Source organism: Pan paniscus, chromosome 8 (genome assembly GCF_029289425.2).
Source record: "Pan paniscus chromosome 8, NHGRI_mPanPan1-v2.0_pri, whole genome shotgun sequence".
Lineage (NCBI taxonomy): Eukaryota > Metazoa > Chordata > Mammalia > Primates > Hominidae > Pan > Pan paniscus.
Genome location: NC_073257.2, coordinates 83,437,065 through 83,453,381, shown reverse-complemented (window position 1 = coordinate 83,453,381; position 16,317 = coordinate 83,437,065). Strand labels below are relative to the sequence as shown.

General features: G+C 55.9%; 1 protein-coding gene across 2 annotated transcripts in view; it reads right to left on the bottom strand.

Annotated features, from left to right (window-relative positions):
- Positions 1–380: 380 nt before the first annotated feature.
- UNC5B (unc-5 netrin receptor B) overlaps positions 381–16,317 on the bottom strand; it is a 90,354-nt gene continuing 74,417 nt past the window's right edge. Inside the window, exons 6-17 of one of the 2 annotated variants that reach the window (XM_003815956.5) lie at positions 15,445–15,612; positions 14,478–14,642; positions 14,220–14,252; positions 12,103–12,297; positions 11,391–11,780; positions 10,658–10,745; positions 9,639–9,807; positions 9,279–9,512; positions 7,245–7,394; positions 6,463–6,627; positions 5,161–5,342; positions 381–4,131 (exon numbers count right to left, since the gene is read on the bottom strand). In XM_003815956.5, the coding sequence (XP_003816004.3) occupies positions 3,966–4,131; positions 5,161–5,342; positions 6,463–6,627; positions 7,245–7,394; positions 9,279–9,512; positions 9,639–9,807; positions 10,658–10,745; positions 11,391–11,780; positions 12,103–12,297; positions 14,220–14,252; positions 14,478–14,642; positions 15,445–15,612 (2,105 nt within the window). In that variant the 3' untranslated portion in view covers positions 381–3,965. The remainder of the gene's footprint in view (positions 4,132–5,160; positions 5,343–6,462; positions 6,628–7,244; positions 7,395–9,278; positions 9,513–9,638; positions 9,808–10,657; positions 10,746–11,390; positions 11,781–12,102; positions 12,298–14,219; positions 14,253–14,477; positions 14,643–15,444; positions 15,613–16,317) is intronic. The other variant, XM_003815957.5, reaches the window with a different exon arrangement.

Genomic DNA, 16,317 nt, shown 5'->3' with positions numbered 1-16,317 from the left:
TCAGCACCCTTGGGGATACCCCCTTCTGAACTCCTCAGAGACGGACAGGGATGCTGGGGCTTCATCTCTGTGTCATCCCTCTCAACCATTACCTAGCCCCTGGCAGACTCACATGACGAACTCCTGAACAGATCCGGATGCACAAGGACCGGGATCCAGATGCACCACAGGCTCCTCCTTGCTTTGTGACTCTAGGGAAGTCGTTACCCCTCTCTGAACCAGTTTTCCCTTCTATAAAATGAGGCAGTTGGGCTTGCCCATCTCCTGGGGGTCAGATAGCTCTGAACTGACAGTGACACCTCCACCTTCCATGGAATTTTGAGAAGAGCAACGGAGTCATTCCCAATTACCAACAGGAAGACAGCCAAATGCAACCCGGATTTTATTAGACTAGGAAATATAATTTATTTCATAAAAATTAATTTTGTTACAATAGGAATGCTAAAGGTTATTTATAGGTTGTAGTTTACAGAATAAACAGAGGTGGGATTGGGGGCCATCCCTGGGGCCCTGCACCCCCCTCTCCCGGGCATATAACCATGTCCACAGACCTGGCAGGGGTCCAGCCCTTTGCCCCACCAAGAGCTCCCTGCACCAAAGCTCCTGGTCACCTCCCCTAAGGGACCCGGCTCAGCTGCCTAGGAGCTGGGGAATAGGGACCAGAGTGCCCTGGAGGGTCCAGGAGATGAGAAGGATCCCCTGCACCCTCAGGAGAACCCCTACCCCTGAGCTCTGGAGCCGGGGGCACTGTGAGAGAAGGCAGAGGGAGAGGCACGTAGAAGATACATTGACTGACCCTGTGGGCTCAGGGAGGGCAGAAGACAGGCACACCAAACTCTAGACGTCCAAACCTGGGACGCAGAGGAGCACACACACACGCTCGCTCAGGTGGGGACACGTGCACATGCTCTCCGAGGGGCATCCTGATGTGCCCACAGAGAAAAGCATAGGCACGCACACGCGCACGCACACACGCACCCCAGAGAGGAGAGAGAGAGAAATACCTGCGTAAGGGCCCTGCAACCCCCAAGGGTACCTGAGCTGCTTCCCACCAGGTACATGCCCTCGGGGGCTACCTCTTGGGTCTGAATTGGAGGAGAAACCACCCATCCCACCCCGGAGGCAGGCAGCCTCCACAGACGGATGGAGTCGGCAAAGCCTTTCTGGGCATTTCTCATAGAGCTGATGGTTTGAACCCTCCCAGGAGGCTCCAGCCAATGGGTCTGTGCTCTAGGACATGGTGCACATTTCTGGAAGTCAGACTGGAAATGGCACCTGGGTGGCTGGCTGCACCTCATCCGTCAAGCTCCTGTCCTGGGGGCAGAGCAAGCAGCTTCTGAGGGTGGGGCGGGGAGGACAGAAAAGAACAGGGAGGAGGGGCACGGCAGATCACAAGGTCCCCTACAGAAGCCTAGAACAGTGTGTCTGAACCCAAAGAGCCTCAGACCACAGACTTCTAGGTATGAAAAGGACACTGAAGCCCAGAGAAGGCAGTGATATGCCTGAAGTCGCACAGCAGTTTAATGGCAGATTTGCAAGTTGATTCTTGGTCTTTGGACTGCCAGGCTACATGTGGGCACATTAGAGCCTGCGAGGGGAATGGCACCCCCTGTCACGGCATGTGTGGTCTAGCCTGGTCAGACTGCCCTCAAAGCCACGTGACCGAGGCCCACACGTGTTCATGGGCTAACAGTGACCCGTGAGGCCGAGCCCATGGGATGGGCACTTTGGCAGAGAAGGCTCACTGCCTTTGTCTGAGGCAGCATCCACATGGAGGCACCAGGGTCGAGAGCCTTAGTCTCAGCCTCCGGGCCCAGCCAGATCCTAGCCCCTGATGCAGGCCTGGCCCCTCAGCAGCCCTGGTAGAAGGAATCTTCTCTCAAATCTCCAGGCAAGTCCTCCTTTGCCCACAGCCAGGCCGCACCCCAGCGGGGCTGGTGGGTGGTAAGAAGCCCCACGAGCTACTGAGTCCATGGCAGGGAAGCCAGGCTGGGGACGCTGGCTGGAACTGCGGCCCTAAAACCTGCCCTCCTCTCAGGATATCAGACTTTCAAAGGCCAGGATGTGCTGAGACGGGTCCCAGTGGCTGCTCGGAGACCTGCTGGGGCATGCCCTAGGGTCACTGCCTGGAGGTGTTGGGGAAGCGGGCACCTGCCTTGCCTGGAGTGCCAAGAGGGAGAGGCCTTTGAAGAGGCCTCTGTGCTGGCTGCAAGATCCTTGTCTGAGCCACTGCCAGGCAGCTGCACAGGGCAGGGACTCATCCCGTGCCATGCAGGGCCCCTGGAACAGGTTGGGTGGGGGTGGTATGTGCTGTCCCCTCAACCCTGGCAACCCTGCCCACTGGGAAAGGTTATTTCAGATCTCTCAGACCGTAGCGGGGTGGGTGAGATGAGGGTTATAGGAGGTGCCTGTGGAGATCAGAGCTGGGAAACCAGCTTCTCAGCCTCCTTCTCCACTCCTGGGCATATGAAGCACAGCCAGGCCACCTGCCTCCAAGGCTCCCACGTTGCAGAGCTGACTGACACCGGGAAGCTCAGGCTTCTGCAGCTAGAGAGGACTTCTCAGCCATCACTCTGCTTTACAGAAGGAGAAACCAAGGTTGGGGAAGGGCAGATTCTGGATTCCTGGCCATCAAGAGAGCACCATGCTGCTCTAAAGGCTACTGGGCTGAGGAGGGGATGAGGGTGTCAGGGCTGGCCCCACCCTAAGGTAAAGCTATCCAGCCGCCAGGAGAGAGATGCCCGTGGAGGACTCCCCTCCCCTACTTCATCTCTCTGAGTCCCACTTCTGGGCCACATCCCTTTCTAGGAGCCACCAGACCAAAACCAGACTGGAACATTCTCCCTGGCTCACAACTGGCCTGAGCAGTCCTCCTCTTTCATCCCAACTTTCTTAATCCAGATTCCCAGGAGTCCAGATGTATCTCCCTGGGGCTGTGGGAGGGAGGGCCCACCCACTCCAGCCCTCAGCACTCCTTGGCTTTATGGATTCAGCATCTGCTTAAGATTTTAGAGGAAAATCTAACCAGCTAAATCTAGACAGTGAAAACCCTGTCTGACCTACTCCCTGCACAACTGGGGAAACTGAGGCCTTGTCAGAATTTAGTCCAAGATGGATTCGTTAGCAGCAAAGTACTCTCAGTTCAGTCTCTCTCTCCTCAATGCACACGCGTACATGTACACACACACACACACACACACACACACCCCGAGGCACATTCACTCCTGGCCAGAAGTGTGAGCGTGCCCATTCTCATCCACACTCAAGAAAAGAGTTTTCTATTTTTTTTGTGTTGTTTTTCATTTTCTTTTTTTTTTCTTAAAAAGGACTTATCCAAATAATCTGGATAATAAATCGTTTGCGTTTCCTAAGAAACTGGGTTTTTCTTTTCCCTTGTGGTTTTGGTGTTTTTCTTCTTCTTTGAGCCTTACTAGCGGTCTGAAGCTTTCTTTCTTTCCTTTGCCTTTTTGCTTTTGGACAGGAGAAAGCAGTTTGTCTGAATTGTACTTGACTCTTCAAAGAGGAAAAGGGCGTGGAAGCAGAAGGGGGCTTAGGGAGAAAGGAGAAATCAATAACGGAGGAAGAAAACGAAGAACGGAACTAAAACCCATGGAACCCAGAAGTTGCCGGGCTGAGGGTGGGGGGGTGGAGGGAGGGCCTCCTGCCTGCCCGCCCCCAACCAACTGCCTCCAGAGGCTTCAGCCCCATCTTGGTTCCTGCACAGAGATCTCAGGCCAAGAGAGAGAGAGCGGGGGTGGAGAAGGAACTCTGGGCCCTCTAACAACAGAGTACATGGATTTTCTAAGGCTGGTCATGGTCTGGGGGTTGGGGAAGAGGAGGAGGAGAGGCAACTCTGGCTGTGAACTGGGAGGAAGCAGAGGCCAAACATCCCCATCAGGAGGCTGCCCCAGGCCTCCCTGCACCTGCCTCCTGCCAGTCCCTGCCAGCCCGCTGTCCCAGGAGGCTCAGCAGTCCCCGTCGGTGGCCACAGCCACCAGCATCTCACTCTTGCCCATCTCCTCCAAGGCACTCGCCAGGCTGTTGAGGTCCCCATCGTCCTGCTGCAGAGCTTCCCAGAGGTCCAGGATCACACCCGTGGGGCTCGCTTTGGTGGCAAAGTAATTCAGGTACCTGGCAGAGGGAAGGAGGGCACTGAGGTTCCCAAGCACTTAGCCCCTCCCCGGAGCCTGGAGGTGAAGGGGCACAAGGGGAAGTGGGAAGGCTGTGAGCTTTGGTGTCCCACTGTCCTGGGTCTGAATTGCAGCTACTGTGCTGCAGTCTGTGTGGCTCTCGGCAATTCAGAACCTATGGCTCAGAATCTCAGTCTCCTTGTCTCTAAAATGGGAATAATGCCAGTTACCGCTCAGCAAGATCCAAGATCATATAAAGTAAGGGTCTAGCGTTGTCTCTAGCATGTAACCATCTTGTTCATCATCATCATTATTATCATTGAAAGACACTGGCCCCAAGAGAGAATGACCACGTCTAGCATGTGGTCATTCCTCCCACCCGTGTTCCCTCCTGCTCCCATGAACTCCCCTGATAGGAGGAATAAAGCCTTAGCCATCTTTGTAAGTCCTATTCATTTCTAGTAAAATGTCTTATCTAAAGCATATTTTATTTATTTTTTTTTTGAGACTCAATGCAGGTTTATTACACATCTTTCAATAAGTATAATATTTATTATCATTGGCCTTATATTTATCCAGCACTTATCCAGCATTTGAGGTTCTCCAAAGGAGTTTTGACACCAAAGTGTATCTTGGTCAGTCAGCAAGCATCTCGCAGCACATTCTCTGTCCTAGATACCAGGTGCTGACAATGATGGCACCAAGCTGATGCCCTGGCTTTGAGTCTCCTGCTGTTCGGTGAGATGGGCAGGTGGAGCATTATCCCCACACAATGGGAAAAGAGCAGGGTCTGAGAGTCTGCCTGGCTCAAGGACCAGTGCTCTGAGCATGATGCTCCTCAAGGGAGCAGTATTCTTGAACTTTGCATATCCAGTCCTGAGTTGCTGATTTGCCACAAATGGTGGCAAAGGGCAGCTGGTCTGGGAGATGGTCTTGGCTGTCAGGCTGCCTGCCCTGCCTGCCCTGCCTGCCCCTGTGAGACCTTGAGGACGAAGGCAGATGGGGATGGGCTGTGGTCTGGGATACTCACCGGTCCATAGAGAGCTTCTGTGCTAACATCCGCCAGTCATTGCCCCGTGAGTTGGGGGCATCTAGGCTGTTGCATATCTTCTGGCGGATGGACAGTGGGATCTTGAAGGCATAAGGTCCCAGCTGGGTGGTGACAGTGCTGCCAGGGGCAGAGCAGAGAGTGTCCAGGGAGCCAGCAGGTGTCTGCAAGGGTGGGGGCCAAGAGTGAGAGGGGCACAGTGCTGGGCATCTGCCCTCCAGCCTCCCTCCCCTTGGACTGTGAGCTCATTGAGCCTTGAGTCACTCCCACCTCCTCTGGACAGACTCCCACTGTTCAGGCAGGGGCTTCTCCCTTGAAGGGTCGGTTCCCAAGGGCAAGGCCTGCATGGCCACCCTTCAGGCCTCAGGGGGTGCACCATGCTTACCTAAGGCCCCAGGCAAATGCAGATGCAGCCTCATGGTTAGGAAGCCCCAGGGAGCCCCAGCCACAGTCTAATCCACATGCACCCACTTGTACAGGTGGAAAGTGAAGTCTAGAAAAGGGGAGTGGCTTGCTCATGGCCACATGCCAAGTTAGTGGCAGACCTGGGTCCAGACCTGTATCCAGTGCTCTTTACAATGCCCCAAGAGGAGGATCTAGTGTTGTCACCCTGGGTGGCCTGGGTTTTTAAATCCGGATTTTTAACGGTTGAGAACCACAGGCCTGGTCCTTGCATCAACCTGGGTTCGAATCCAGTCTTGCCACTGGTGTACTGTGTGCAAATCCTTGCCCTTCCTAAAACCTACTTTCTCACCTCCCAGGTGGGGATCATATCTGTCATGCATCTCCCGGTGCTTGTGAAGATTTAGTGAGATCATGTAAGTTTTTTGGTATATGCCAAGCATGTGAATGGCACTCAATCAATAAATGACACTTGTTAGAAAAACACGACCAGATACCCGCTCAGACTTGGGAGGTGAGAGGGAACTACAGGGGTCTGTGTGCTGCAGCCCAGCCCCAAACCCTAGAGGTATCCTCTGGCCCTCACCTCCACCAGCGTGGTGTGCAGCTGGAATATCTGGCCGCCCTTCCCTCACCTCTGCCACAGTGGTGTGCAGCCAGAATATCTGGCCACTCTTCCCTCACCTCCACCAGAGTGGTGTGCAGCTGGAATATCTGGCCGCCCTTCCCTCACCTCCACCAGAGTGGTGTGCAGCTGGAATATCTGGCCGCCCTTCCCTCACCTCTGCCAGCGTGGTGTGCAGCTGGAATATCTGCCCCACCCTTCCCTCACCTCCGCCAGTGTGGTGTGCAGCTGGAATATGTGGCCCCGACTTCCCTCACCTCTGCCAGAGTGGTATGCAGCTGGAATATCTGGCCCTCCCCTTCCACTTGCCGCACGCAGATCTTGCAGGTGAGCTCTGTGGAGGCCAAGCTGTGCCTCTCCAGGGTGAAAGTGCAGTGGAGGGCCTTCTGGCTGCCACTCCAAATGTGATAGAAGGGGATATCCTGCAGGAGGAGGGGGTCAGGACCAGGCAGGCAAGGCCAGCCTGCCCTGTCCTCATAGAAATGGAGGCTCAGGGAGGGTTGGGAGCTTTGGGGGGCAGTTCAGGCCTCTCCACCCAGATGGGGAGGGGTCAAGTGCCCTAAGCTAGCCAGCTGAGTTGGTGTCAGGCCCTCAGTTCCAGAAGGGAGCTGAGGGTGGGTAGGTGGGGGAGGGAAAGGCACAGGTGTGTGTGTGTCAGGGGCTAGGGGGCCTTGTGGTCTCAGGTGCTGCTGGGTGGGCAGCGGGCTGTGGCTGTCAGAGATGAGATGGACAGTCTGCCAGGAGGGCATGCCCTGAAGGGTGAGGAGCCTCTGTGAGGATGAAGGGCATAGGCGTCTGTGCGTGTGAGGGTGTGACAGGGCAGAAGTGTGCATGTGGCTGCCCATTGCCCTGAATTTGGGGACGTGCCTGGGGATGGCTGAGAGCCTAGAGACTGGGGTGGGAGGAGACAGAGACAGTGAGAGATCCAGGGAGGGGTAAGGCCACAGGACAGAGCTAGGAGGCAGGGCCCGGGAGGGAGCTGGGCTTCCCGGGCAGCCCTTAAGTGGTGCCCCTCCCCATCCATCAGCCCAGCCCTCACCTGGTATTTGGCCAGCAGCTTGCTCCTCCAATGGGCATGGGGGAGGTCATGGAGGGAGAGGCGCAGGTTGTGGTAACTGTCCTTGAACATTAGCGGTTTCGGCTCCTCCACCAAGTATCCGCCCAGAGTCCGCTCCAGCTCCAGCACCTCCTGTGGGCCAGGGGCATGGGGAAGGGGAACCCATCACACCTGGCCAATGGGCCTCTTCTGTGGCACTGTGCGGGGCAGGGGGCAGGGGCCCATCTGAGTGCATGGCTGGGCATTTGCAAGAGCTCACAGAGGGCTTATGGTGTGAGAAGATGAATGGATGACAGATGGATAGACAGACAGTGGGAAAGATGACTAGATGAATGAATCTATAGATGACCGTATGGCTAGAGGGACTAATAAATGGACAGATGGATGGATAAACGGATTGATGGCTAGAAAGACAGACAGATGAATATACAGATGGATATACAAGGATGGGTGTATGAATAAAAAGATGGAAGAAAAGATAAATGAATGGATAGACGAGCAATGACTGGGTAAACAGATGGGCTGCTGACTGAATGGGTATATGGTCAGATGAACAGAAAGACAGATGGATGGATGAACAGATGGACAGATGGATGGATAATGGGCGGAGGGTTGAATAAACAAAGAATGCCATCAGGCCCAAACCTGGTAACTTCTCTCTTGATTTCTATACCACTCTCTGGCCAAAGCTGGCCATTAGCCAACGCCCCAGGACCAAGAGATCCAGCTGCAGGAGCACTTCCCAGGCACCTTGCACCCATCACAGGGCCACTGGCATCTCAAGCCAAGGTCCTCCCAGCAGGGGACACTCCTTCTCCCATGGGCCTTTCACCTATGTTGTCTGCAGTGTGGGCTTTGGGACAAGTCCCATGAGCCTGGGAGATGAAGGAGCTGGACGGGGCCAGGGAGCAGGAACAGAAAGTGCATGGAGCCATGGGAAAGGACCATGAGGCTCTGAGGAGGGCAGATGGGAGGAGGGAGGGGAAGGGGCTCACACACGGCCAAGTGTCTGTATGCTTCCAGGGTTACATCAGGATGAGCCTGAGCTCCTGAGAATGGGAGGAGAACTTGGGGGAATGCACAAGGGCTCTGAGGCTGGCAGGGGACAGTGGTGCTAACACGGGGCTCCATACCTGCCATCATCAGGCTCTAGGTGCTAAAAGACCCTTCCCTCCCCTTCCCTCCCTCCTGTCCCAACCACCCCTCATCTGCATGACCCTTCCTTCACTTGGGGCACCGCTCTCCATCCTTCTGCATATGCTAGGAGCCTGGCTGTCAGCCTTAACTTCCCTCTCCCACTGCCCATCCCATCAGTCACCGGTTCTGTCCATTTGACTGAGCACACGCAGCATCCAGCCCCGCCTCTCCTGGCTGCTGCCACTCCCTGTGGCCCAGGGTCCAGCCCCAGCTTCCCAACAGGCCTCTCCACCTCTCATCTACCCACCCAAGTATAGCCACAGGGGCTTTCTAAAGAGCACCTGTGAACAGGTGTCTACCAGGTCCATTCCCCTTCCTGCCGGATGGATTCCAAATTCCTTGGCAAGGGGCCCTGAGGCTTCTGGGAAGCTGAGCCCTGCCCATCTCGCCCGCCCTCACATTCACACATTCCTTATGCCTTTTAGTTGGTCATGCTGAAACGCTTATGAAACGCAGTCATTTCTGTCGGTCTGGAATGCCCTTCACTCCTTTCTGCTGAAACTCCTACATGTCAGCCTTCTCAGAGTCCCTCCCCACCAGCCCAAGCCCCTCCCAGTCTGATGCTCCCTCAGTCCTGGGGCAGACCCCATCAGAGCCTTCAGGGATCCCTGGTCTGCCTCCCACCTCTAACCTGGATCTTGGTGAGGCAGGCCCTGTGCCCAAGGCTGTTTCAGTGTGTGAGGGCCGCAAGCGGGACCTAATAAGGCTGGTGGCGGGGAGGGGTTCCTGGGAGGGCCCATGAGCCTGGGGTGGGGGATTCTGGCAGGGATCATGCAGCTGGCCGGCCAGGGCTGTGTGGGCACCTGCAGCTGGCCCTACCTTCAGTGCTACAGGCATGTCCTCCAGGCAGTAGACCCGGAGGCTGTACTCCAGGGAGGTGCAGAGGGCAGGGGCGAAGACGGCCAGCTGGAGCCGCTTGACTGCTGAGCGGGAATAGGACTCGCCCGTGAACACGTAGGTGCCCAGCTGGTCCAGCAGGATGTGACAGGCCCTGGGCTCCAGCTGGCAGTAGCAGGGTGTGTTCAGGGTCTCCTCATCCAGGGTCACCACCTCCTGTAGGGGACAGCAACGGTGGGGTAGTGGTCACAGTTATTCAGGCTGGGCCAGAGGAAAAGGGCTTTCTTTTGCCTCCCTGGGCAGGTTGGGAGAGCTGGGCCAGCCTTCACTGTGGCTCCTCACCTCCCAGTGGCCCTGGTGGGCCTGGGTCTTGAGCTGAAAGATCCAGTCACGGGCACTGACTTCGGCACAGTGGGGCATGGTGAGGATGACGGGGCGGCACAGCAGGAGGCCTGTGGGTCCACAGGTCACTGAGGGGCTCAATACTGTCTGGGTCCCTTCTGAAAGCGGGCTGGAGGAGGACACAGGGTAGGACAGAGGCAGTGAAGAGCTCGGCAAAGGTGCAGGCTCCTGCTGGGCTCCCAAGTCTGCCCAGGGCCCGGGAGGTGGAGGGCAGCTCTTTGCCACTCAGGGCTCTGCATTCCCAGAGGTCATGGGGGCAAAGGAGGCAAAGAAAATGGCATGAACCTTGAGGTTGTTTCCAGATTTTTGCTATTCCACTGCAACATTATCATAGCTCAAAATTCCTGGCTTAAATTTTCCAAGGTTGTGTAATCTTGGAAGGTTTTCAATAGGTCACGCTAAAGTGCCCTCCAGGGAGCTGGTTCCAATCTATACTCCCGGCCACGTGCCACAGAAGGCCATGTTCCCACCCCCTTTCCAGCAAGAGGGTATTATCATTTGGGAAAAGGTCCTTGCAAATTCCTTAATAATAATAATTTAAAAATCCCAGTATACCTTGTGGTGGTTTTCATTAGTTTTCTCTGCAAATTAGACTAAACATTTTCTCATAACCTACTGGCCAGTGTGTTTGTGTGAGACAGTGTGTGTGAATCACGTGTTCATATCCTTTGCCCATTTTCACAGTGAGATGTTTACTTTTTCTTATTGATCTACAAAATCTCTTTACATAGTAAGGATATTCAGCCCTTTGTCACACTTGTAGCCAGCTTGTCGACTGCCTTTGAGTTTTACAATTTACGGTGTTGGTTCTGCAAGTTTTAAATATGGACACAGTAAGATTAATACTTTTCTTGGAGGACTGTTTGGTCTTGGCATCAGGCTTAGAAGGGGAGCCACGTGTGGGCAGGCAGCAAGGGATGGGAGGAAGAAAAAGGAGCAGCGGCTGGGGCTCTACTCACAGGGTACTTTCTGCCTTGTTGATGAGTAGATACATCTCGTAGAACTTGCCCTGGGGAATGGCTCCATTGGGCACCAGCAAGCTGACCCCTAGGGGGAGAGGGAAGTCAGCAGGGAGTCCAGGAGCTTAGGAGAACAAGTGTTTGGGAAGTTGGCCCCAGCTTGGGGCTGGGAGAGAAAGATATCTCCTGAGCTCCAGGTAGTCCCCAGCCAGGGGTGGGAGACAGGGTCTGGGGACTGGATGCAAGCAGAGGCCAGGCCACTGACCAGTGCTGGCTTCTCTAGGAAGAGAGGCGTCTCTGACATTGCTATGGTGTCTGGAGGTCCAAGTGCCAGCTCTACTCCTAGCTTAGTATATGATGCTGGGAAGCTGTTAATTGCTGGCTTTGCAAACTAAAACAGGCGCCCCTGTCCCTCTGCTGCTAGTTCCAGGACAGTGCTTTGTAGGTCTGCTGAACTACGTAGGAATATTCTCTCTCACACAACAGAGACACTGAAGCTTAGAAGGTGGCTGGCCCAAGGTTCCTCTGCCCTAGTGAGGGCATAGGCAGGCTTGAAGCCTAGCTTTTCTAGTCAGACCTCTCTATTTTATACTCACTTCCTGCCTTCAGGCCTCCCTTTCCCCATCTGTGAGATGGGATTAGGGCAGCCCTATCTTCTGCTGGATGGGTGTTGGGGCAGTCCACAGAGGAGGTGCTAAGGCCAGGCTGACGCACAAGCAGGGCAGGGGCTCACCTGTGCCGGGGATGCTGAGCCTCCCACCCAGGCAGCCAAAGGTGCCGCTGACGCTGCTCCCTGGGTCTCGGGGCAGGCCCAAGAGCTGCTGGGAACCGAGGCTGGCGCTGCGCAGGTGCAGGAAGTGGGTGTCCCGGGCGAAATCGCTAGGGTATGTGCCAGGCGGCAAGACTCCCAGCAGGTCAGCCCCGTCTGCCAGGCCTGGCCCAGAGCCCGTGGTGCTGGAGCTGTAGACCTTGACCTTAAGGCTGGGTAAGGGGTCCAGCAGAGGAGAGTTGGTCATGGGGATTTTGTCGGTGGAGTCCTGCAGGGCATACACGGGTCCGCGGTAGATGCCGGCGCTGGCTGTCAGGTCAGGAGGCACAGAGGGGTGTAGGAGCTGCGGGTTGCCTGCAGGAGTAGGGGCTATAGTCAGACCCAGCTGTGCCTCAGCTCACTGGCCCAGCTCCCACTGCAAAATCCCACCCAAATGTCCAGCTGTGAAAGGCCCAATTGCTGCCAGCTGCAGGAAGCTTTGGGAATCCCGCAGCCTGGGTCACTCCCTTCCTTCTCCGTAGTTCTCTAATCCATACCCATCCACATAGTTACCTCTAGAGCAAACTCTGGAAAAACCCTGCGAGGGAGTCAGGAGCCTGGCTCTGGTCTGGGTACCACCAGAGCCCTCTGGGTATACTGCCTCTGCCAACCACCCCAGACATCCTCGGGTTCTTACTGGGCCTTGCCGTCTTAAAGTTGACGGGGTGGAAACCACCAGTCAGGGCAGCAGATGAGTCAGTGATGTCTGTGTCGAAGTCACGGCAGTTGCGGCGGTACACCACCACCCCCACCGCCATGAGGATTGCCACGACCACGAAGACGGCCACCACGAGCCCCGCATACAGCGCCGCATCCCCTGAGGCCTCCAGCACTGCGGGGACAGGAGGACCACATAAGGGGCAGCACAGAGACCAGGCCCTGGGGCAATCAGGGAGGCCCTGGGTCCCTGGAAAGGGCAGGGCCCAGGGCCAACCGGCCCGGTGCTGAGTTCCAGTCTGAGCCCTGCCTACACAGGCTGGCAACCTCGGGCTAGCCTTGAACCTCTCTATCGGTAAAATGGGCTCGAAGTCCCTGCCTTACTGCCCTCCTAGTTGTGGCATGAGAAACAAAAGAGCAAACATGTTCATGCCATGTGTTAACTCATTGCTTGCTGCTGATGAGACAGGGTCTGTGGCTCAGAGTCACTGGGGCTACATAATTTGCCCTGTGAGTGCTGGGGCTGAAACCTCTGAGTCTGTAGCAATTTCCATAGGACCAAAGGTCCTGGCTCTGTTATCTTTGTATGTAGATAAGGTCTTCTGGCTCTGTTATCTTTGTAAGTAGCTGTTCTGAACTCTTGTTCCATTCCATGCTCTGAGGGTGGGAAGTGGAGGGACGGGGAGCTGAAGAAGTGGAATGAGATGCACAACAATGCGGTGGAGAAGAGGTGAGCATGTGGGAAGAAGGATGGGCCCAGGGAGGCAACCCATGGCTACACTTTCCTCCCCCAGGCAAACATGGCCAGGCGGGAAGCCTCAAGGTCAAAGTGGCAGGGTCTGAAGTAGGGCTGTCTGGTGGAGCTTTCTACAGTGGTGGAAAATCCTATGGCTGCACTGTCCCGTATGCAGCCACTAGTCACATATGGCTCCTGAACAACTCAAATGTGGCCAGTACCACTGAGGAACTGAATTTAAAAATTTATTTAATTTTAATTAAGCTAAGTATAAGTTTGAACGGCTTTCACACTGGGCAGTTCAGGGAGAGCAAAAATGGCGGCCAAGATGGCTGCTCTTCCCCTTGCTTCCTTTGGGAGCTCCAGGAAGCACCTGTCCACGCGCTTCCTCCCTGGGGGGCCCTCAGAGAAGTAGCCCTGCTTCCTCTGCCTGGAGTCCTCCACACCCTGCGCTTGGCGTCAGCCTGAGGCTTTCAGCAAGGCAGGGCATGGCTCCCAGCCCCGGATGTCTGCCCACTTCCGACTTCTGTACCCCTGTATCTCTCCTCAGCAGCCTTCACTCTTGGCCTCCCCAGAGGACCCCTCAGGGCTGGGCTCCTGGTTCAGCAGAGAAATGGTTCCCCCAGCTTGGCTCTGCCTCCTAATGCCCTCACTGACACTGGGGCCACTTGCCTGGTGACTTACACTCAAATCATCCCCAGCCCGACCCCCAGTGAGCTCGGCCGAGGGCCTCACTGATTTTATGATTCCAGAACTAACTGGAAATTGTGGTTTAATTACCATGGGCCAATCTGCTCAAGTGGCTTTGCTGCTCTGATATGATTGCAGTGGTGGCGCAGCCTCTGGGGCTGGAAGGTGAGCCCTCCAGAGCTGACGCAGGGCAGCGGGCATCAGAGACAATTTGGGAGGCTTGGCCCAGCTGCTGGGGCAGAGAGGTACAGCAAGGGGCATGAGGGGGGACTGGAGCGGTGATGTCCCGGCCTTGGCCCAGAGAGGAGGGCCAAGGGCATATGGTTAAGAACAACAGCTTTGGCTATAAAAATATTTGGGTTCAAATCTTGGCTCTACTATTTCTTGCCTGTGTCTCTGGCCAAGTCCCTTCCTCTGTGACTCAGTTTCCCCTCTTATGAGAGGAGGCTCAGTAGGGTGCCCTAGGGCCTTTCTTTTCTGTCAGCCAAGGGTTTGCCTGTCTGCCGGTGATGGAGATGCAGACACATGCAGTGTCAGGTTTAGATGATCCCGTCGGGGGTGGGTAGGCACCTTCAGCTCTCCCTGCCCTGCACCCTGATCCCGGGAAAAGCCAGCCAAAGAGAACCAGGGATCCCCCAGAGGAAAGAGGACAGCCATGAAATGGGACTTACGGTGGCTGTTGGGGTCGCTTAGAGTTTTCTTATCTGTCAAGGGAAATAAAGGGAAAGACAATGACATAGGTGACAGGGAAAGGGTGGCAGAGAAGGCAATGGGAAGGATGAGATGAGATGATGGATGTGGTGGGGGGACAGAGGCCCTGAGGACTGCCGTGCTGCAGGCTGGGCACTGAGGCATGGGGCCGGGTTTGGGGGACCCTTACATGGCTCCAGAGTCCCCACCCCCAGGGCCCCACCTTCCCTGTGACTCACTTTGCATGCACAGCCCATCTGTGCAGTTCTTAGAGTCGAGCAGCGTCCCGCTGCAGTCACGGCCTCCGTTCTGGGGTGGGGGCGCCATGCACTCGCGGCTACGCCAGTGGGCACACTCAGTGCTGCAGGCTGACCACTTGCTCCACTCCGTCCACGCCCCATCGACTGTAAGAGCATGGCATACAGGAGCATGTGCACGCAGAGACATGTGCACACACAGTTATGTGTGCAGAACAGAGCAATGTGCCAACACACATGCATGCATACACAACATGGAAGGAAATGAGGAACCCAGAACACATGTGTGCCACACAGAGAAATCCACATGATATCCACATAACCCCATGCCAATGAACAGCCAGATGCACCTGGCAGGTGGACAAAGAGGGTACAGATAGATGTATAAGGTCATCAACACGATATAGCCCAGTGCACGATTTACACACACAGACACAAACCCAGGGTAAAGAAAAACAGTGTAGGCACAAACATACAACCCAAGGGAGAGAACACAGCACATGTGCGGGGGTAGGGGAGCAGAGGGGCTGCACAGAGGATGAGAGGAATAGGAGGACTGTCAGTATGAATAGGGTCTGTGGCCACGGTGTGTCTTAACAGTCAGGAGCAACAGGCTGTCCCTGAGGCCGGGGAGCTCTGAAACCTTGGCCTGGGGCTGACACGCTGACAATGAGAACCCTCAGCTTGGAGGGCAGAAGAGCCCAGGCTAGAGGGTCAGGGAGAAGGGGCTAACCCTCAAAGCCTCTGCCTCCATCTCACCAGCAGCCCAGGGCAGAATAAGAGGTCAGAGATCAGAGCATCTAGTCAGCCTGGGCAGCCGGCTGTGGGCTCGGGACAAGCACCTTCTGCTCCCCATGCTGGGGAGAGAATGACTGTCCTGGCTCTGGCACACAAAACAGAAGGTGGGACAGGGTTCAGGGTGGGGCTGGACATGGACAAGGCTCCTTACCTGGGCAGATGGTGGTGCAGGCGGTCTTCTGGAATGCCTGGCCCTCGCAGAAGGCCCCTCCGTTGAGTGGGGCGGGGTTGGTGCAGGTCCGGGTGCGCTTCTGCCAGCCTCGGCCACAGCGGTTGGAGCAGGGCGACCACTCTGCCCAGCTGGACCAGCCGCCATTCACTGCAAGGCGGCAGCTGTCAACTGGATGGCTTGGCTCTGGAACCCTCTGCCCTCCCCCAAACCCGTCCCTCACCCTGACGAGGCCCCTCTGCTGAAGCCTGGCCTTCCTAGTGAGACCCCTTTTGCCTACAGTGTAGGGACTCAGAACTGGCAGATAGAGCTGGGCTGTAACCGTCAGCACCAGAGGGGATCCAGGAAGTCACTGTCTATGCCCCACCTCATTGTAAGATGGCAAAGAAGGTCCAGAAAGGGCTGCCACTTCCCCAGGGTCACCCTGGGAGTGATGGGGGCCTGGGACTGCCTGCAGCTGGAACCTAGCACAGGGTTCTTTCTAAAACTCTGTAAAGTCACCTCAGCTGTGGCTCCACTCCTCCCACCCATAGGGCCCAAGGGGGCAGCAGAGAATAGCTCACAAGCCTGGGCAATGGTCCTTAACTCTACCAGGACAACAGCTTTCTGGACATACTGACTGGGCCCTGCCTCAGCCCCCAGACTTGGAGAACTCCTTCAGAGTTAGGCAAGGCATCTTGAGAACTGGAGAGTGTTCCTGGCTGGGAACCCAGGAATGCCCAACTTGGCCATGAATTCTGCTGTGTTGTGATCTTGGTCAATTCACTTCCCCTCTCTGGGCTGCATCCTCCCTACCAATCCAGGGGTCCCCCCCTACCCCCAGGCTCTCTCCTCCCTCCCTTGGCTGTGTCTGCC